At 38.6% G+C, this 22,264-nt stretch overlaps 1 protein-coding gene across 1 annotated transcript; it reads right to left on the bottom strand.

Moving 5' to 3' along the window:
- Window positions 1-328: 328 nt before the first annotated feature.
- On the bottom strand, window positions 329-22,153 carry KDSR (3-ketodihydrosphingosine reductase). The gene is made up of 10 exons (XM_079301893.1): window positions 21,911-22,153; window positions 14,924-15,013; window positions 13,786-13,842; window positions 8,990-9,055; window positions 8,707-8,802; window positions 7,574-7,765; window positions 5,788-5,871; window positions 3,426-3,509; window positions 1,530-1,631; window positions 329-1,168 (listed from the first exon to the last, which is right to left on the bottom strand). The coding sequence occupies exons 1-10, from the start codon at window positions 22,016-22,018 to the stop codon at window positions 1,049-1,051; spliced, it is 999 nt and encodes a 332-aa protein (XP_079158019.1). The 5' UTR covers window positions 22,019-22,153; the 3' UTR covers window positions 329-1,048.
- Window positions 22,154-22,264: the final 111 nt, after the last annotated feature.

The following is a 22,264-nucleotide window of genomic DNA, read 5'->3' as shown; positions in this document are numbered from 1 at the left end:
AATTTCTCATGTGAAAGCTTTTCTGTGCAGTGATAAAATGCAGTGTGGAAGGCCGTTCTGACACACACACCTCTCCCCCTCCTGACCCCTCTGCCCTAAAAAGCTACATTCCTGCTACTGGAAGAGCCCGGCATCTTAATTACAATTGATTCTACCATCAACTACTGGTTTGGCTCATCATTTGCAGCTTTGAAATTAATGTGCATAACAGTGGCATTAAGCCACTTTCCTTTCCAGAGCAAAAACTGGCAGATTAAGTATCTGTAAAAATTGTACATTGTTTCAATGGCTTAAAATGCTGAGTCATAAATGACACACTTGATACTGATTTGATTTTTTTTTTTTTTTGTTCACAACGTACTTCAAAGGCCAGAAGAGCTACAGACCCAATCACATCTCCTAGCATTTCTCTGTGGGAACGGGTTCTTCATCTCCCTTTAGAAAGTATGCATATATTAAACCATACTTTTTAATTACTCCCACACTGAGAAAGCTTGGATCATACAAACATATTTGCCATATTCAGGTTTCCACAGTTGTATGTTGGACAGAATAAGGAAAGCTGTCATTGACAGAAGGATCTGTAGATTGGCCAAAGGAAAAGTTAACATTGTTAATCAAAGCAGTCCCAAAATGTTAGCAAAAGGTACCAACTTGATCAGGGGACTTCAATCTACTTCAGCCTGTTCTGTCATGGTACTTATTTCATCCATAAGCACCAAAGTGAGAAAACTTAAGTATTTGTCCAGAATTACCACACATAGTCCATTCTCAAATTCTACTCTGCAGATCACTTACAAGCTCTCCAAACTCTTTCCAACTCAAATTACCAAAAAAAAAAGGTATCTAATCCTCATTCACACTTTTGCATAGTTTGGCATTTTCTGGATTTGTACTTTTGTTTTTTCTTTCATAGCCTTTGAGGGGACTCCTCTGTCACACATGCAAGTACTTCCAGCCTAAATCCTTCAGGAGCAAAACTGAGTCCCACTTTAGCAGCAAGCTGTCCAGGACTGCTTGACTTTCTTCTTTCCACTCAAAGTAAAGATTACTCAGTTTTATCTGCACTTTCAGATTTTTCCCTTTGCATCATGCAGCGACGAACTATGCTGTCAAAACTTCCTAGGTAAAATAGGCCAATGATGCGAAAAATGCCCATGCAAACAACCTGGAAACAGAGAGAAACAGCTTTCAATTCATTTTGGACCCTGGATTGCACCACATTACTGAATCAACATTAAAAAAAAATAAAGAAAGCAGTTCTAGGCAGACACGTTAATCTTCAAAAAACAAATTTACCAAATCAAGCTAACTATGTAACAGTTCAGGACTGAGTAGCAGAAAATACTCTTAGCTCACTCACCAACTTGCTGCTTCAGCTTGGTACTACTGCAGTTTCCTAAAACCAAGTGCTACGATAGTAACAGCCATTTGATGAAAAGATAATTCCTGTTAGTGTAATGTTCTACATTCTAAAAATTATTTTAAACTATCAGAAATTACAACAAGAGGTACTTTATAAATCCTACCTGCTGAAGACCTTCAGTAATAGAAGTGACTGGTGACATTCCACTTGTCAATATTGACAGCATGTAACCATCTGATCCAACTGAGCTGTTGAAGTTCCCTTGCTGGATGGAAGGATTAAAAAAAGAAAAAATAATTTATTCAGTTGTGACAAATCATTATGTGTCTTATTTCAACAGATACTCTTGATGGACACAGATACCTGGCATCACTAACAACAAATAGTTTATTGTAAAAAAATATTGCCACAATTAAGAAACAAAATATTCAAAAATATTTTGGGCTATACAGCAACATTTCAAAAGGCATTCACTTAAAAATGGAAAAGGAAGCCAACTTCTCTTTAGAGAGAGGTGTGCTAAATTACTGCAGATTTTTACAAGATACAAAGACAGTAAATTTCTTCTTGAGGCATGTTTGTATAGAAAATGCAGGACAGTCTTCACAGCTATAAGCATATTTCAGAAACAGAATGATACCTTAACTCCACCAGATCACCAACCACTACTGGAATTGTATGACAAATAGAGCTTGCCTTTTGTTAAAATTAGCTTGCTTATCACGTGAGATTTGGTAAGAGGGTGCATTTCAAATGCTAGGCAGCAGTTTCTCCTTCACCTACCTCAAAGACTTTTAAATGCAAGACACAGCTTGCTAAGCAATTCAGAGGGGAGAAAAGGGGGGGAAAGACACCAGGAAGAAACCCCAAACAACATTAATTACTTAACAGTAAAATTGCAGTTCTACAGATCTTACTCCCAGGCTTCTCTCATTTGTTTCCATTTGACTTTAGGCCAGAAAACAGATTTTCTTTAATACTGTGGGTCTAAAGCAATGGAATGTGGAAGTAAAAGGAAAAGGTGGAGCTCCTGAATCAGGGTTAGGGGTGAATCTATGCAAAGTAGTAGAAGTCATTAGATTTGATTATTTCCCAACACACCTGAGAGTACACAAACACCTTCTCGTTTCTATTTCAGACTCTCTGATGGCCGGACTGCATCAGTGTGAACTAAATATGTGATTCAAAGTGTAGAAAATATGGTATAGGTATACCAGATGCTTAAGATGAGAAAGGAGATTAGTTTTCCTTAATCACAAGAGGAGAATACTGTGTTGAAGTAGTACTTGGTTTTAAAACAAAATCAGACATAATTTTGTGTTTGTGCTGTATTTGTGCAAACACTATAAAAACTTCACAACTGAACACCTGCTGTAGATGTAAACTATGTTGAAGATCAAGAGTATTTGGAACTGCAAAGTAATTGCAGATTTTAGGATTCGATGGATCTGTTTTCTGATCATGAAATTTCATGTTTGTTTCAATTCTGAGGTGCTTTATTAAGCATGCAGACATTCCCTAGCACAAAATAATAAAAAAAAAAATCCTCAGAAAGGCAGTACACTAAGAACAGCATTTTATGTATTTTAATCACTCATAAATCACATACTTCAGATGTTAAAAGCCAAAAAAACTCAATTGCCTTCCTTTACTGTAAAATTATTTTTATATGAACTCATCTTCAAGAAAAAGAGAGTACAACAATCTTTTTGAGGTTAGACAAATGGCATTTAATACATAAAGAGTCAATAGAGTTTAGTGCTTTCAAGTCAGTCATAATCCATCTTTGAGACATTGCATCATACTGATGCATCATTTTATTCTGTCCATGTACAACTTCAGAGACCTTTCACTTCTGAGAGATGTATAAAATGGTTTGTGGGCACAGTGGCAAAATAAGAATAAAGCAAACAGTTCTTGTTCAAACTTACCTAAGAGAACTGTTTTGTGTTAATTTCTTTTGCATTTAGCTTAGCCATTATCTTACAGTCTCAAGCAAGCATGATGTGATCCTAGTCTCTTCAACATAGAACATGCTCAAAAACCACAATTTACTTACTATGGCATCTTTCACTATAACTCTGGCGACTTGCTCTGCTTGGCAAACAGACGAGGTTTCAGAAATCAGCTTTGTCTCTAAGGGCTGGAATAGAAAAACACCAGTTTAAGTTTGACTAACAACACACAGGAGAGAAAAACATGAAGGTCAAATCAAGGTTTGGGTCTTTTGTCACAGATTATATCACTGCTAGGAAGTGTCACCTAAACCACCCATTTAAACAAAGGTATAAGCACGTTCATAAATAATAGTCCAATTTTACAAAGGGAAATGACAACTTTTCCTTGAGTAGTACTTTTTTGTATATAGTTTATTACTACTATGAAAGTGAGGTTTTTTTCCCCCCAAGTATTTTATTTTCAGTAGAAGTAAAACACTAACTATTTTTCCTCAATACTTATACTCGTTCATTTATGTTTTTTTGCCAGAAATGAAGTATAAAATAGGCCTGAAATATTTTAAGATCCTATAAAACAGCTTGCCTTTTTTTTTTTTTTTCAGGCCTACTCTAATACTGGGACTAGTTTAATTCTGGAATTATTATTTTTAAAAAGAGCACTTCTAGGGAAAAGTTGAGCAACTACAGGTCTCTCATCGTCAGTTCAAAGTCCTACAGTAATTAAATTTCACAGAAAAGGACCTATTTCCCAATATTTGTAGAATTATGAGTTCAGATTTCATCAAACAAGCTCACTAAATTTTATTTTTTTTAATATGTGTATTTTAAAGGTGTCCAGGGCCACATCAGTGTCTTTGCCAGCAGAAATCACATACAAAACCCTTTTACATGCATTCCTACAGTGATATGGCTCATGTAATCAGATCTCCATTTCACAGCTCCTCATTTACTTTTGAGCTAACTCAAAAATAAAGTTTGAGTATCAAACAAATCCAAATGAGATACAGGGATATCAACAGTAATTCAAATACTCTAAATCTGGGAAAAAACAGGTATTCAGGAGCAACAGGTAAAGTTAATGACATGTTGGAAATAAGACAGACAGAAATCAGCCATTAAATGCTTGATCTGGCTACTCAGACACAGGAAAACTGCAACCTAGCACCTGATGTTTTCTTTTACTATATTCAATGATTACAGAGAAAAATGAGATGCAAGATAGAAGCATATGTTCTAAATATTAATATTAATTCAATAGCATTAAATAAATGCAACAATAAATGAGTATCTAAAATGTCAGAGCAATACAGTATTGCAGAGGTTTAAGGTAAAGTATCACACCAGGAGCAAGTCATCCAAAGAGGTCATGTAGAATAAAACAAAGCATAATTCTCTCCTGAAAGACAAGACTTTTTTGACAAATGAGATAAATCTCTCTGAATCTCAAAGAGAAATCTTAGATGAACAGTATATTCTCCTGGTGCCTGCTGGTGCCCTGAAATAGGCTATTATGAAGGAAAAAGTCCTAGAGAATATGCAAGCTATACAAGTATCTGCAGATGTCTAATTCTGGCACTTTATGCGGATGTGTGGGAGTATACATTTAATACAGAATATCTGTATCAAGAAATGATGAAGTAAGAATTGTATTATACAATCCCTACTGATTCCTATTCAAAGGGTGAAAGACAAAATGGAATTCAAACTCAATTTCCAATTATACATGATGGTGCATGTTGAAAAGATGATAGCCTTAGATACCAGATTTCTAGTTCACAGTATGCAAATAAAAAAATAGAGATTTATTTTTTTCCTGGCTACCTGATGCTATAGTCTGAACAGGGGGCTTGAATGTGATTTTTAGAATTATACTTCACATGTGTGGACATGGCAAATGACAAGAGGTGACTAAAGGCAAAACTTTCACTTCTAAAGTAATCCAAATGAAAAAGGCCTGCTGCTGGCACATCCTTCTGAAAAGTGATGCTGTCATTTCCACTATGAACACTGTGTGAAGAGAGTCTCTTTTCTACTGCAATGCTAGGGAACAGCCATTACTGAACTGGGTCATTGCATGCTTTCATACAATATAGTTTAGTTGCAGGCTCTACTGAAGGAACTGAGGTTTACTTTGATCAGTCCCATCTATCACAACAGCCACACATTCTCAAAGATGCAAAATAGAAATATTATTTTTGGTCAATTAAGCTTTATTATCAAATTAGTAATTTTACAGTTTACCATCTCACATGAGTATTCTGACTGCATGCAGGAATACTCTATAATGTTTCAGATCTTGAAGCAAGTATTAAAGCCTCCAAACAAGAAACCACACAAAATTATCCTACAAGCTATATAACTCTGAGTAGTTCAGAACTGGTAAAATTTAAGTGTTTGAGAGTATTTCTTAAAATCTTAATATGCTTTTAAAATACTGACTTCAAAAACTGAAGGACAACGTACCTTTGTTTTACTTTCTTCTGCAAAGCCAGGAGTATCAGTATCTGGAGGATAGGCCACTGTTACGTAGACATTATAAGGTTTTACCTGTGTTTTACAAAAGCATTAAGTGTTATCTTAATACTGACAGCCTTTACATGCCCCTTATAATTTCATCAATTTCTCTTGTAAGTTCAGCAAGCATGAATTCAAATTACTTCTAGGGTTAAGTACTCAGCAGCTTTGTCAACTGAGAAACAAAACAGTGAAGATTTTAAAAATGTGGCTGTGGTGCTTTTTCTAATAAAAGTCCCTAAAAACCTTGCAAATTATTTGTTGAATTTCAGTGGTTTTAAAGACATTTAAGAAGAATATTAAAGCAGTTTAAGTCTATACTTTTACCAATTTCAATTTCTAGAAGAAGACTAAACCATGGTCAAATACCAGTACCCAACATTTATAAACACAAGGCTAAAAAGGCTTTCACTGAGGAAAAAAACCAACAAAAACGTAAAATTCAAATTTGTTATCTTAAAGAGGTATACTCAAGTCTCAAGGCTTTTCAACCCACGGTATAAGCTTGCAAGAGGTCAAAGTCTAAGGAGACAAAAAATAATGGGAAAGTATGAGGGAAAGTGGAAGGTCTTACATCCAGGATTGTATTTAGTTATATATTTGTAAGGACGTGTCATAGAATTATATCACTTAGTGCAATACTATTCAGAAACTGCTGCAATACAAATCTGTACTCCAATACAAATGAAAAAAAAGTTTTGATGAAAATATTCAGAGGGCTACGAATAAAGCAAAGTGTTGCAAAACACTAAGCATTTTTATTTATATTATGAAACCTTCTGTATTGAAAACACTTACTGATATACCACATCACATGCCCATAAACACCCTATTTTAAGTCTTGAATAATCCTGTCTTCACAAAAGCATCAGTCACCAGTCTGAAGAACAACCCTGCACTCATCCTGTTCTAATAGGCAGACCAGAAGTGATTAGAGGCAGTTTTACCCCACATTCTTATCCTGATCAAGGCATACAATGGTGACTATGCAAGGGTCTAGAACCACACACAGGCATTATATATAAAGACTTAAATACTCAAATATCCATTCTGGACAGGAAAATGACAAAAGTAATTTTCAAATCAGTTTTATCTGTCTTACTACAATGTACTCACCCACCTCGTTCCACTGAATAATGAAAATAATGTTTGTTTGGTTCTGATCTTAAACATAAGCTTAGATCACTGCAGGATAAAAAGCTCATATATATCAAAATACATAAGGGTGAGTCACTGCAAATCCCATTTTTCTTTGGTGGACAATCTTCAAATTCTAGCTTAGGAGTTTTACAGTTTCATACGGTTCACATACCACTTACCATGGACTCTCAAACAAGCTGGCAATCATTGGCCTGTCTCTCATGCATCTATATGATATCTTCAATACCATTTCACACTTAGAACCTTAAAGAGGGCTTTTAATCAAAAGTCTTAAAAATCTAGTCCTTTTAATTAAAATAAAAGATTAAAAACATGTCTGCACATATGGTCATACTCAGTTTTAGAAACAGATTCAATCTATTCCCTCTTATGCAACTGAAATCAGGTTAGTTTCTGCAACCCATGCAGAGGAATAGGATTGTACTGCTGCCAAATGAAGGCAAATAACACACAGATATCAGCAATGCTGCACAATACAAAACCCCCTCCACCTATTTAAATGAAAATGTCCTGTGCTGACAACTAAAACAAAATTATTTATAACCAAAATTACTAAAAACTATTGCACACATACCTCCATTTGCAGGGCTTCAGCCAACCCTCGAAGAGCAAATTTTGTTGGAGAATAAGCTGTATATCCAAAGAGGCCTAATTGCCCAGCCTGAGATGATACAAACACAATCCTTCCCATCCTGCGCTCCTTCATGGTAGCGATTACTGCTCGGCTCGGGTAAACACTACCCAGGTAATTGACTGCCATTAATCTCTGCACAAACAACAGTAATATTTGAGTATCTGAGCCACAGATCCAGAATTCTCCAGCTGTTTGGTCTTATTTATCAAAAAAAAACCTACTTCAGCATGCTTTAACAATCAAGTTCACCAGATCTGTTCTGGCAAAAGAAACAACTGTTTTCTATTCTACAGCTTCATAAACTGTTTTATAGCTAAAAATCTTACTCCAAGCCAAAAGAAATCCTGCAAGTCTTAATAGCATCCAGGATACTGATAATACTGTGAACCATATGGCCTTGAAGGGAAAAAGAAAAATATTTCAGGGAAAATCTAACCTGAACAGCCTCCAGGAAGCAATCCATTTATGCATGATGCATGAAAACATACTGAAAGTTTAAAGAGCTTTCTAAAACAGGAAACAGGAAAAATGCTATGTATTTACACGTTTCAGAGATTTTCTTCTTTGCCAGGATAAAGGGAAGTCTTTAATTTAATTCTCTACAAGACCTAAAATACAACTGATAGCCTATACAAGCAATAAAATGGATGATTTAAATTTATTATATAAAATTATGTCCATTTAGTATTTTCAGATGATTCAGCATTATCTGTAAATGAATGGAGGCCTCAGGACTGTGGGCAAATAGTAACCAAAATACAGGTGTTTTGGGGTTGCTTTTTAGTCTTTTCATCAGAGCAGCTTCTCAAGCTGAAACAGATTGTGCATCTCAGAACTGAACACTGATAAAAGCTGCATTTTATTAAATAGGTTAAAAATATTTTTGAAAAACCTTCAACAGAAAAAAAAGTGAAATCATTAGGGGAAAAGTTAGAGCAACCTTTGCAAATCTGAAGAGATTCTGACAGCTAGCACAAGTCAAGTCTGCAGACACAAGAATGCAATCTAATTGTTAAAATGGTTAAATAAGAAATTATCATACAATGAAATAAAAAAAAAGTATGTTCACTCACTTCAAAAGAATTCACTTCAATATCCTCAAATTTTCCTGTAACTGATGTTCCTGCACAGTTTACAAGCATGTCAACTGGCCCCAACTTCTCCTGAGCCTGGAAGAGGGAACAGAGGTTAAGATATTCATTATGAAGGAAAAAGCCTTCCTAGATCATCATAATAAACTATAAAAACGAAATAAAATAAACTAAATAAATAAATAAAATAAACTATTTCCAACAGAAATGCAACACACAGAGATAAGTTTCTTAAGATATGTAGGTAAATCAGTTATTTTCTCACCTGTTTTAGAACATTCTCCACCTGTTCATAGTCTTTGGACACATCAACGGAAATACAAAGCACAACCTAGAAAAGAAAAGTGAAAGCACACCACACTAAGTCCAATAATTGTTGACTTACAGCCTTTCAAAATGAAACAAGTCCAATGTCATCTTTTCCACAAAAAAAGTATTTCTGCACTTCTTCCACACTTGAGAAAGCAATTTCTGCTTTCCTCCCCCTCACACACATGTTCTGGTATAATAAAGATTACATTAAGATCAAATAAACATCTCATGATCTTCAAAACAGTGACATATGTGCAAAGCACAATTTACTGTACTAAGACTCTCTATTGACCAAGTTATTTACATGAAGTTTAGTAAAAGCTATTTTAACTAAGACAATCAATATTCCCCAGTGATATATTTAACTTTCATCAGCTAAACAGAAGTCAAATCATTTGTATGGCTTAAGCTCATCTTTAAAGAAAAAAAATGCTTTTTCCCACCTCATAGCAAGGCATGGTTGCAGTGTTACCCTGAAACGTCAGCACCAGCACTGCAAAAATAATCTATTCCAAAATTCAGAAAGCGTTATAAACCCACTAATTTTAGTGCAATGCACACTACCTCCTTATTTCAGGATTTTTTTTTTTTTTTAAGAATAATAGTAAACCTAGTTGCATAATATTTAATTGGGACACCTCAAGCACAAAGTGAAAATAAAAATTCTACGAGTAACTAGCTCATTGCACAGTGTCACAAATATCTAAAAAAGTGAAGGCATGTGTACATATTTACTCTTTGGAAATTTAGCAATTTCCTTTAAAAGATACAGAAAAATTAAAATAACCAGGAAAGAAAGAAGCAGAGGGGAGGAGTGGGCAGACAGGATGAAGGAGAACAGAAAATTATTATGGTTTTCTTGCAGCTAAAAGTTGCCATGTTTTCCTCAAAAGTTACTGATTCCTTTCAGCAGGATGGTCTCAGAATCTAGGTTTTTAAGCTACTTCAAATCAACTTCTGGCCAAAGCAAGCACAGCTTCTTTTGGGTTACACTTCCAAACTGTAAGACTGCTGCAAACATCGGGTTCTGACAAATAGGCTACCTCTCTGCTAAGCCATCACCAGAGCTCTGGGGTAATTCCTCATCTTGAACAGAAAAGGCATCTCCTTTGCAATAATAGGAGGGATTCCTGCATTCCTGTTCCAACTTGTATCCTTTCTGTTACTTTGGTCAATTAATTTAAAAGTCAGAGATGAAATAAAACAAAGTTATCAGTAGTTTGTAACAAGTATGCTCATGACCACTGATCATAGAGCACGTGGGCAAACACACACACACAAAAAAGGCTCACCACAGTGTAACTAACTGCTTTGGCAGCCAGTGATTCGTCACTCCTGCCCCTGGTCACAGTGACACTTCTTAGCTGCATAAACAGAATCTGCCTGCCATTCCTGCACAGCAGGTTGGCTATTCCTGCCTCCCAGCATTGTGTGTAGTTGGACAGCAGAGTAAACTTGTGGCACAAGTTATTGGCAGGAATCCCCTTAAGGCATTTATTACATTTTGGAAACATTTATCTTTTTCAAAAGTTTAAGAACAAAATAGCAGCTGAATGCAAACAACATTGAATTATCATTTGCATGTCTTTGCCAAGTCAGTGAGGAGATGAAGTAAACCACAGTTCTCTACAAAAAATTGGAGCAATTTTTTAATTTAACAGATTGCATAGATTGGTTACACTGTGAACAACACACTCGGGAACTCCCACAGTTTTTACTGACTACTACAGCATTTTACAATTCACCTCTTTGCTTATATTACCATTCATTCTTCCTGCTACCATATACTAATTACCTTTACTCCAAAATATGGACCCCAGATTCACATCTAGGACACAGAATATGCTACCACAAGCATTAATAAAGCATTAATAAAGTTTTCCCCAATAAAAGATCAACTCAACCTCCGGTAAAGTAACTGAGAATATTTTAGATTAGAAAAAGGATTTTTAAAATATTGGAAAAAACCCAAAACTCTAAGGGTAAGGATATTTCTCCAGTGCACACCAACATCCATAGAGGCTGCACCACCACCACTCCAAATCACAGGCAAAAGTGAAATTCGGGTTTGTCAATGCAACTTGGTTTCAAGTATGTATCCAAGAGCTGAAAAGTGACAGCACATGCCCAAGAAAACAGCAATCTTTGCTGAGGATCTCTGCCTCCTGGCCTGACACAGGACCATTCAGTGCCTTCAATGACACAAACGAGATCTGCAGGCAGCTTGCAGATGACACCAAGCTAGTGGTGCAGCTGACACACACCAAGGACAGGCTGCCATCCAGAGGAACCTGGACAAGCTTCAGAAGTGGGCCCTTGGGAATCTCATGAAGTTCAAAGACCAGGTACGAGGTACTTCACCTGAATTGGGACAATCCCCCCTGTTGATGCAGGCTGGGAGATGAACTGATTGAGTGCAGCCCTGCTGAGAAGGGCTTGGGGTTGCTGGTGGATGAGTGGATGTGACCCAGCCATGGGCACTCACAGCCCAGAGACCCAAACATGCCCTGGGCTGCATCCAGAGCAGCGTGGGCAGCAGGGCAGGGAAGGGGATTCTGCCCCTCTGCTCTGGTTAAACCCACCTGGAGCACTGCATCCAGCTCTGGGGCCCCAGCACAGGAAGGACATGGAGCACATCCAGAGGAGGCCACAGAAATGACCAGGGGGCTGAAGTGCCCCTCTAATGAAGACAGCCTGAGAGAGGGACTGTGCAGCATTGAAAAGGCTTCAGGCAAAACTTACAGCTGCCTTTTGGTACCTAAAGAGGGGCATGTAATGATAGGACAAGGGAAAATGGCTTTAATCTGAAAGTAGGTTTAGATCAGATATTAGGAAGAAATTCTTTACTGGGATGCACTGGCACAGGGCTGCCCAGAGATGCTGTGGATGCCTTTCCCCTGGCAGTTCAAGCCCAGGTTGGATAGGGCTCTGAGCAGATTGGTCTAATGCAGTGTCCCTGCTGAGAGCAGGGGAATTGGAACTAGACAATCTTCAGGGTGGCTTCCAGCCCAAACCATTCCATGATTCTATGATCTAGTAAAGGTAACAGTCTGTGTATGTTATCTATACCAGATACCACCTTTCTCTACAGCCTTGCAGTAATCCTTTTATACTTCTCCATTCATCTACTGTCACTTAACAGCTTTTGATCTGTTGTTCCAGTGCCAGCTGTGCCCCAGACTCCCTGTCTTCTCCAGTTCTGTTCTTTCCATTCAGATCAGTCAGGCTTCCCTGAGATCACATCCACAACCCAACAACAGCTACAGAGGAGCCAGCCTGCCCATCACCTCAGCTGCCAACTGCTGAACCTGGCTGCAAGACTGAAACTGCTCCTGCAAAAAATGTCCTAGTCACTCCACACTGGAGCTTGCTCAGCCTTGAAGGTGCTTTTGAAGATTTTCACTGAAACTCCTAGGTACATGCACCAAATAATAGTCTTTTTAAAAGTCAGCATCTATCAAGCTAGGACAGATTTTAACAAGAACATCCTGACACACTGTTTGACAAGGGATTAACTGTAATGCTAAGCTTGGAAAACTGCTAGAACAGCTAAAAGAAAATGGTTACCAGGATTTTTTTCTTTCAATGGGCAAAATGCAGCTTTTCCTCACCTCAAATGGCTTAGGTTTTCAAACAAAGTTGATCTGAGTAAGGCAGCATGCACAGAAAAAAAATAATACAACCCAGCTTAAGCCATTTGACAAAAGTATAAGGAAGCAAAGGCAGAATCTTATCTTACAAATGGAGGTATTAAAAAGATTTGTATCAGCTACTATACTAACATTTTTGCCTGCAAATTTTCATTGCTTCTTTTTCATTTTCTTCAGTTTTTTCATTGCTTCTTTCCAACAGAATATCTAATTTATCAATTCAAATCTCTAAAGCTCCTGAGAGCTTTAAAATAAGTTCTCAAGTGTAAGTAAATTATCAAATCAGCTGGAATTGAGAGCCCCCCCAAAATTATGGACAAATAAACTGCTTCTATTTGTGATCATGAAAGGAACTTAGTTACTGAGCTAGTTTCATGATCAACAAAGTTCTGGAACACAAGGAAGTTAAAGATGTGAATAGTTTCAATACTATTTACCCTCTCCCCTTTATCATTAGTAGTAAGAAAAATTTATTTTAATATTTCACCTCAAGTTTGCATGTTTTGAATACAGCAAGCTTAGCTATTCTAAGCTAGTACTTCTGCAAGCTCTAAACCATTGCCTTAATGCACTAGTGCATTATCTATTTAGCAAAGCAGCTGCTATGTTTAGAAGTCTCAGAACTTCACAAATTAAACTTGTGTAACTGGTACAGTACTTAGTCAAGAAAAGGAAGAAAAGTATGATGTAGCGAAATAAACCTGGGAACAAGCAACTAAACTTCTTTCCCAAGACAGATGCTGTATTTATGATTCCAAAAAACAGTATTTGAGGAAAAAAAATGGTTCTTCCACTTCATTTGAAAAAATAAAATACTTACCAAGTGACAGTAAATTGCAGCTATTCAAAAAAGCATTCTACACCTACAGACAAGACATCTTTTCCTAAGAAAAACAGGTTAACGCACTAGCTAGCCAACATCAAATATAGCAAGAGCTCAGAACATCTCATGTAAACAGACTGGTATTCCTGAATCCAAATACTGAGTCCTCACTCAGTTTTGTCAAACATCTTTGTTTTAAAGACAGGACCAGTGAACTGTGTTGTAGTCACTGTCTTAAACAAAACACACAACAGCCCTTCTTGGCAGTGGCCTTACCTGCTTGTCATTAACAGAATACTTTTCTATTTCCTTCTTCGTCTGCAACAGTTTGTTCTGAAATGGACACAAAGACAACTGAAACTTCTGAGAGCACTGTAACCCTCAGTACTTCAACAAGGCTAAAAAACATCCCCTAACCCCCCCACAAGTTATCCTCAATTAGTTACAGCATTTTACCATCATTTTGAAGACTTACAATGATATGAAAACATTAAATTTATCAAGAATTCACTTCTGTTTTTCACTTTGTGTTCTAAAGCTAGTAATGACTTCTATAGATTTAATGCTTTTGTTTCATGCTACAGAGAGCACCTAAGACCATAGGTATTGATTCTTCCCCTTTATTTTGGGTCTATTTTATATTTATGTGATATTACATAAACCTTCCTGCAGAACGATCACTGGAATGAAATTATCAAACCCCCAAAATCTGGTAAATTCAAAGTGTAATAATCCTTTGAAGAAAAATTCCCTGAATTCAAGGTCATGTAAAGTAAGTTCCCAAATGTAAGTAAATTATCAAATCAGGTGGGACTGAGGACTCCCCAAAATTAAGTGCTTTTGTTTCCAAAATAATTAGGTTTTTGCAACAAATAAAATAACAGCCTGTTATGAAAACAGAGTAATTCAAATTAAATTCTGAATATCTCCTAGTCAAAAAAACAACACAACAGAAAAACCCAAACAAACAAAAAAAGCAATGTTTTTTCTTCCAAAGCTGTCTTGATGAAGAGTTTCTCACTAGTAAAAAATATGGTATAATGCTGATTAGACATCAGTATAGTTTGTGAATTTTAGAGATGGTTAAACTCCCACATGTCACTTACTGTAGGGAAATTCTGCAGTTTTAACCAATATAGGGGTTTTCTTGATTCTGTGCTCTGGCACAGATCTAGACAATGATATAACAAATGCCAACAACAAATGCAATAGCACTGGCAGAAGTTTTAAGGCAAGCAAATCATAAATTCCATGTTGGGCTATGCTTCTTAAAAAGGCAGCCACCTCTGCTATTCAAATGCATTAACTTGGAATGCTTAGGGTCCCCTTAAAATATACACTGAAGAAGTATGAATAATCAATCCTGGAATTATTCCCCACCTATACAGATTTTATGAACAGTTAGCCCACTTACCTCATCCCTTGCAATCAGTGTTATGAAAGCACCTTGCTTATAGCATTCAATAGCAATACATTTTCCAATTCCACTGGAGCCTCCAGTTACCTAAAAGTAATTTTGAAAATATCAGTGTTAGTCCACTATTCTCATCACTTCTCACACATGTATGAGTCAAACCACATGAAATTTCTAAAAACATACTGAGGTTAAAATATCACCCGATGAGATATAAACACAGGAGATGCACTAAAGTTAGCTTACTTATGGAGCATGAATGAAATCTAAGATCTGAATAGATCAATGAGCCTTTGTTTCTACCCTAAAACCAGTTTTACCTCAGTGGTAATTTTTGGTTATTTCTGTTGCCAGGCACACTTAGAGCACTCCCACGTGGGTGCTGCCACATGCTCCACAGGCTATTTCTAAAAACATGTTTCTAAAAGCATGAAATTGCTGTTAATGCCATGCCAGTGCCATCATATACTGCCCCTTCATACCTGGCCACAGTAGAAATTACTTGTAAGGTCAGCTATTGCAGATTGTATTCTAATGATGTCATCATGTAAACATAAACAGAACACACCTTCTTTCTTATTAAAAGAAAAAAATCCCATTAATTCAACAATTGTCCCTTTGTTCAGTCCCCCAGTCAGAACCTTGAACTGCCCCCATTCCATCCTGCTATTTCAGTTTAGTGGGGATGCCAGCACCTAAACTTCCATAACTTTTTATTCTTTCTCCAAGCTGTAACACCTGGATAGTCTTATATGCAAACAGGAAGTTAATATTTCATTAATATTAGACAAATACAGGCTGATGGCTACAGTCCTGCATCATATGCTGCAGGACTGTCCCCTTACAAATCATACCAACATACAGGTGAAGGTTATCTTACCAACTCCCTATCTTCAATAAACCTACTTATGAACTGCCTGTGGAACAAGATGTAGATGACAATCCTGACCTCTCTTTTTGACTCAGGTGACTTGGATCAGCCTCAGTCTGCACGCACCTGCAGTTATAGGACACTGATATCTTCCTTATATACCCAAGTAATCTGAATTTTCCTTAAACAGCATAGTAGAAGCAATATTAAGAAAATATTGGGACAAAATACCTAGAAGCAACTATTTAAAGAAAAACGCATTGATTAAATTAGTTCAGAAGAATTGGAAAAAGATGAAATTCAGATTTCTTCAAAAATCATCACCTTTTGCTCTTTATCAAAACCTTTCCAAAGACTCCAGTGAAAGGTTGCCTCCTCCATTTTAAGAAAATGGAGGCATTGAGCTAATTAGTGCAACAGCAAAGATTCCAATCTCCAACTACACATCCTATCAAAAGTCTTGTGTTGCTTCCTCATTAGGCAATGTCTCAGTTTTGTTTTCAGAGATGCATTATCCTCAAAATTCTTTCCACTCCCGGAGGCAGTAAAGTCAGAAGAGTCAGAAGTACATTCCCATGAGTCACTAAACTCTTCTTTCATTTGTGTATTTTACCACTAGCCCTCAAAAACAGCTTAGTGCAAATAAAATAATCCCAGCAAAGATTTACAACACAATCCACAGTTTCTGACTGGTTCACCTTGATCCGCAAATGGGCCAAGAATGGGTGTAGCACTCACAAAGACTAATTTTGGCTCTTTAGGCTTCCTCTGTTATTAGAGAGGACTGCTTCAGATTAACTTCTAACTGACTCTGCAAGATCAGCTTCACACTACCCAAACCTCTGAGGATAACTCCAAGACGTGTGTCCTGTTCTAGAAATGCCAAACCCTGTCTGCAGTATCATGAACCAACAATGACAGCTTCCAGAGCAAGTCCATAAGAGTGCCAGTGTTAATTATTGATTTGGGACTTCAGCAGAACCACAGAACTATTTCAATGTTTCATGATGGAAAGAAGTAACCAATACACTGAAGTTCTTAAAAGAGATTGCAGTATTTCAATGCATATCTGAAAAGATTAAAATAGTTTGACATACTCAGGCAGACCTTAGATCCACAGTATGTATGAGATGCTTCTACAGGCCAGCAGCAGGTACACCAGCATTAACCAAAGGGCATGGAAGACTGCTCCAATTACAACTTTTGGTGAGACAGCTGGTTACTACCAGCACAAACTGGTGACTATCAGAAATGGGTCAACTACACCAGCACTTGAGGAATTATCTGCAGGTGAGGCATTAAAACTCCAGTTTGTCAAACAATGTTAACATTCACTTCAGAAAGACAATGTTTGAAATCATGCAAGGAACAGAAAAAGGAAGTTTTTATTTACAGTCACACCCAAGAGCACCGGATAGAGCTCATATCAGATTGGCTGATGATAAAGTGCAATATCAAATAGCTGAGAACTTTAGCATTTAGGTGGGAGGCTGCTAGAAGCACGTGGGAGGCTATTATATATCTTTCAGGAGCATTCACCATGACTGCTAATGCAATAGCAAAATGAAAAACAGAATCCCAACATCAATGAAAAGTTTGCCTTGTGCTGTAATGAAGTTTACCTAAGCAAATCTATGAGGTCTTTTAGGTATGTAAGTTCCTAACACATGCTCAGAACTAACAGAAGAGCACATACCTACTCCGTTAAAGACAACAGTATTACAATTACTTACTCTTGTGGCCAATGGTTCTACACTGCTACTGCATTTTGTTAATTCCAGACATTTGAATTGCCACCAATCCCATTATTTAATTTACTGTAACTCAGCCTCAGAGGAGTTATCAAAAATAAAAATATGGCCACCGCAGCTTAAATTACCGATTAGTATTTTGACAACAAGGCACAATTAAAACTTAGTATTAATTCAGATGTTCAGGATTCAGTACTACCAGCCCTTGAGCAGTGTTACTGAGCTGTTTCTATGCTTAAAAAGAACAGGTACCAAACTAGGTATTCCAAGAAGTGTCTGGTTCCAAGTTCTTGAGCTATGATCCTTACTAACAGAGTTCAATTTCTAAGAATCATAGGATTTATTTCCCCTTTATAAATGGAAACGGTGGTGTGAGGTACAGAGAATTGATCTATTAGAGCTTTGAATCTGAGATACTGGAAAGTCACTTCGATTGATGAGGCAGTCCAAACTCAGTGAAGTTTCATCAGAAATTATCAAAAATCAAGACTTGATATGGCATCTCCAATAGAACTTAAAAACTTTCATTTAGAATTGGATGCAAGCTGGATTGGATGCTTTTAGACAGTGCTCTGATAGATGGTTCTACTGAAACAGAGCGTGCCTTTAATCTGCTCTAAGTGCTTATCATACCTGACTAGTCTCAAAATGACCTCTTGTTGAACCTCTTGGATGTGTCCAAACCACAGACCTTATCACTCCCAACACCAAGGTGAAGGTGCTGAGACACCAAGATGGGCTTTCCTTAAAAAGTCAACGACAGCTACCAGGCCAGGTTCTGCACAGGAGTGGGGAAATTACCAAACTAGAGATGACCCACGTGCAGGAGGGTTTGGCACAATCATCCTGAACTACATCCATGTGAAAAATGGCCCTGGTCAAACTGAATGGGAGACAGTCCCAAGCAGATAACATATTTCCATTTCCTGCCATCACTAATGCAAACTTTGATAAACTGCATTCATAACACTGAGACCTCAGGGGTTCGGGTTTTTCTCATAAATTCAACTTGGTTTCGGGGAGATTAAGGCTGAAACAAGGAGAGAAGACTAACATTATTATCTCAACAAGGAGTTTTTAAACATCACTCAAGAACTTCTGTAGAGAAAACTTAAGAGAGAACATGTATAGAGCAGATGTAAAGGCAATTAAATGTGGTCCGAGTGAGCTCAATGCAAATTCAGCAGTGGTAACTGCCTTAGCCTATTTTCACATTCCTCTCTAATGTTACAGCCAGCTACCAAAATACTAGCTTATTCTCACAGAATCTGTGACATGTCTGTAGCTTGAGACCAAAGGAGTGAGATAAAGCCAGTGGCAGAATAAGACATGTATAAAACTGCCTTCTGAATCTCAAAGGACAAAGAAGTTCAGCATATGAAGCAGCATCTCTACAGCACAAAAGTAACTTTTACACCCTTTCTTTGAGAATGCTTTCCTAGCCATGCAAGAAGTAAATAAGTATCAAGCATCTAAGAAGCATTTTGTTTATAATAAGCTAAACCTAATGCCTGAGGCAATTTAAAAGCAGAGAAAGCCCTCACCATTTAATGGTACTAGCTGGGGTAAAGAAAATACATAGCAGATAAGGACTGGGGGGGGGGGGGGGGGGAGGTGAGGAACCCACAAGATTAGACGATGAGTAATTTGGAGCTTTCTAGACTCTCACTCTGAATAGCACTCCTATTCTTTTCTAAGAAAAAGAGACTCTTATAATTCTATGATTTCTCCAGAAACCATGTCCTGCCTAACACAGCAAGGGCTTCTATCACACAAATGACTGTGGAAGAGGACAAAGAAAAGAAAAAAAAAATAAAAATGTTTTCTGCTTCAAATTCCTACCCCAAATGGCAGCCAGAATAAGTCATTTAGCCATAACTCAGACATCTCCTAACCACAACTTCTAGGAGTAAAGAGAGATAATTTTTCTGAAGGATTAAAAGTGGAAAGAACGCTGACTTAAGTTGAAAATTCAATAACTGGTATATAATAGCCTCTGAAATTGCCCAATGGCCTTCCTTCAGAAATGTAACAGATACACTTTCATTAGACCCCTAGAAAGAAATGTGTCTAGGGAAGACTGACTTTTTCTGCTTCAGTAAAGCAATTTATTCAGGTATATTTTGAAAAAAATACAGTGTGCAATAACAATCACCTGCCCTCTTTAAAGGGCTCGACCAGCTATATACACAATTCTTTTACTTATTTCAGTAGTGGGCTTAACTGAGGCCTGATACTTAAACAGATTTTGCTATTTTTTTCTGTGAGAATACTTCAAAGAAGCCCTTACATAATATTACAGTCCTTAAATATTTTGATGAAATCTCTCAGTCATTTCAGTAGCAGAGAATGTTCGTTCCCAGCATATGAGTAAAGAATTCACTTTACACACACAGCATAGAAAGCCTTCTTAAATAGTATTTCTGATTCACATTACCATCATCCAATACTTTTCCTTATGCATGACATTAGGGAATCTGAAATCAACAAGTACAAGTGCCCAGCATTACTAACAGCACCTATACATATAAGAACTACTGACCTCCAAACCAACTGTTCCATATTTTATTAGTTTGCATAAACATTTTAGGAGCATAACTGAAGCCAAAATAAAACAAGCAGTTCTACAAGTGGTGACAATAACAAAACTGCCTGCAAATTTTTATTTGTATCATCAAGCTGTATATCTTACAGCCTTTTCTTCATCACTATGTTATTATAGTTAGTTTTCTAGTTGAACTCCTAATTTTACAGGACTTGCAGGAAAACTGTTGTACAGACTTCCACTAGTACCAAATTGAGCTTAAAATTCCATTTAGCAGCAATAGTTGCAGGGAGGCTTCTCCAACAGGAACAGTCTCATCATTTTCAATATGAACTTGTTTCAATGAACCCTTCTGATTAGAAGGGCCAGCACAGTAGCTTTTAAAGAGTTTAATCACTATACAGAATGAACAAAACTCCACATGATCACTGCATATATAAATAAATAAAACCAACCAACCAAAATCCATGTAACTTTTAATGTTTGCTATTCTATTTGTTCATAAAAGTCACAGAAAGCCTGTAAGCCTCCTTCACCTTTGCCTTAATAATCATTAGTCCTTCAGGGAAAGAGCCATAACCCAAGAACCTTAGTGCAACCCTGAACACACCTCACACAGAATATGATGCTGTAAAGCCAGTTACAGCACCCAAGTTCACACCTACTGCATAAAGCAACTTGGGAACACTGTTGCAACCTGGAAACCTCTTAATCATTCTGGGGACAGCTCCATCCTCCAAAGAGGAACTCCAAAACATAATAATGAAAAAACCAAACCAAAACTACTACAGTAAACTTAAACAGTAAACTGCAGCTCCTCTGAACAAAACACACCCTGGATGTTTGGAGATAAACTAAGAAAGCTGATTCTAGGACCCTAAATCTTTTGAACCACTTAACTCACTGTTATCATGTGCCCAAATTCACTATTTATGATCCCTCTGAAAGCACTTGGGTAGTATTCCCCCTTCTTCCGTCCCACTCTTCTCAAGCCACGTACTCATATAACTTCCAGTGAAACATTATTCGTTGCCTCTTTCAACAGTGTGCTCTTCCAAAGAATTCCTTCTACCATCTTGTCAAAATACTGGTCAAAGACATCCCTATCTATGTGCTTAAGGATAAAAGAGCACCCAAGTGCCATCTGACCACTTCCTTTGTATTGGTTTTTCCACTTCCTCATACCCGACTTGGTTTTTTAGACCAAAGAGATCATAGATTCGACCTTTGGTTTAGGCGTGTGTACAAACACCACGTCACTACTCTGGGAGACACCAAAAAACTCGAGGTAACCGGTGGCATGGAGAGCACAAAAGGAACGTCTCAAAAGCCAGCGCTGAGATTGGAAGATGGTGACTCAGACCATCGCCTTAAGCCAACCGGGACACACAGCGGTTGTCAGAGCCATCGGGACAGGTCATTTCCTTATCACCCGGGACTTGTGGCTCCCGGTGTTTTGGTAGCTCGGGGTGCCACCGCCAGGTTTCCACGCTTCCCCTCGGAGCCGCGGGCACCCCGAGCCTGGCGCTGACCCCGCTCCGGGTGCCCCGAACCTCCCCTGCCCTTCCCCGCCGAGAGCCTTTCGCTCCCCGCGCCCGCAGCGGGGTTCCCGCAGCCATGCCCCCAGCAGCCCCACTGAGAAAGCAGAGAAGGCGCCTTCCTTCATTCCTTCCCTCCTTCCTTCCCTCCTTCCTTCCTCCCTTCCCTTTCCCGGCGCAGGCCGGGCGGCTCGGGAGCCACCCCCCGGCGCCCAGGCCGAGCGGCAGCGGGACGGCACCGGGAACCCGCCCCGTGCCCTTCCCCAGGGGCGCCGCACTCACCACGACGTGCGCGCCGGGCAGCTTCAGAGACTTGGGGCTGATAAGCGGCGACACCATGTACAGCAGGAGCACGAAGGCCACGATGAAGGCGGCGGCCAGGAGCAGCATGGCTTGGGCTGCGCCGGCGGACGAGAGCCAGCGGGTGGGAAGGCGGGCGGGGGGCCGAGCCCCTCAGGCGGGCGCTGCGGCGCGGGGGTGGCGGGGCCGCCCGTCCGCTGCCCGTGCCGCGGCGGGACCGGCGGGGACGGCGCTGCCGCGGCGGGAGCGGGAGCGAGCGCGGCACGGCGCGGAGGAGGCGGCCGCGGGAGGAGGGGCCGGGCCCGGCCGCCGCTCCGCCGCCCCATTGGCTGCCGG

This window comes from Erithacus rubecula (assembly GCF_903797595.1).
Source record: "Erithacus rubecula genome assembly, chromosome: 3".
NCBI classification, from domain to species: domain Eukaryota; kingdom Metazoa; phylum Chordata; class Aves; order Passeriformes; family Muscicapidae; genus Erithacus; species Erithacus rubecula.
Note: the sequence above shows the minus strand (reverse complement) of the source record. Positions and strands in the feature narration are given on the sequence as shown.

Bases quoted from the DNA above. Each gene is read 5' to 3' on its own strand.
- KDSR (XM_079301893.1), bottom strand. From the start codon at position 22,018: ATGCTGCTCCTGGCCGCCGCCTTCATCGTGGCCTTCGTGCTCCTGCTG. The intron at 3,510-5,787 runs GTACGTTGTCCT...TTTCTATTCCAG, and splicing joins CAGAAGAAAGTAAAACAAAG to CCCTTAGAGACAAAGCTGAT. The intron at 1,169-1,529 runs GTAGGATTTATA...CTCTGTTTCCAG, and splicing joins TTACTGAAGGTCTTCAGCAG to GTTGTTTGCATGGGCATTTT.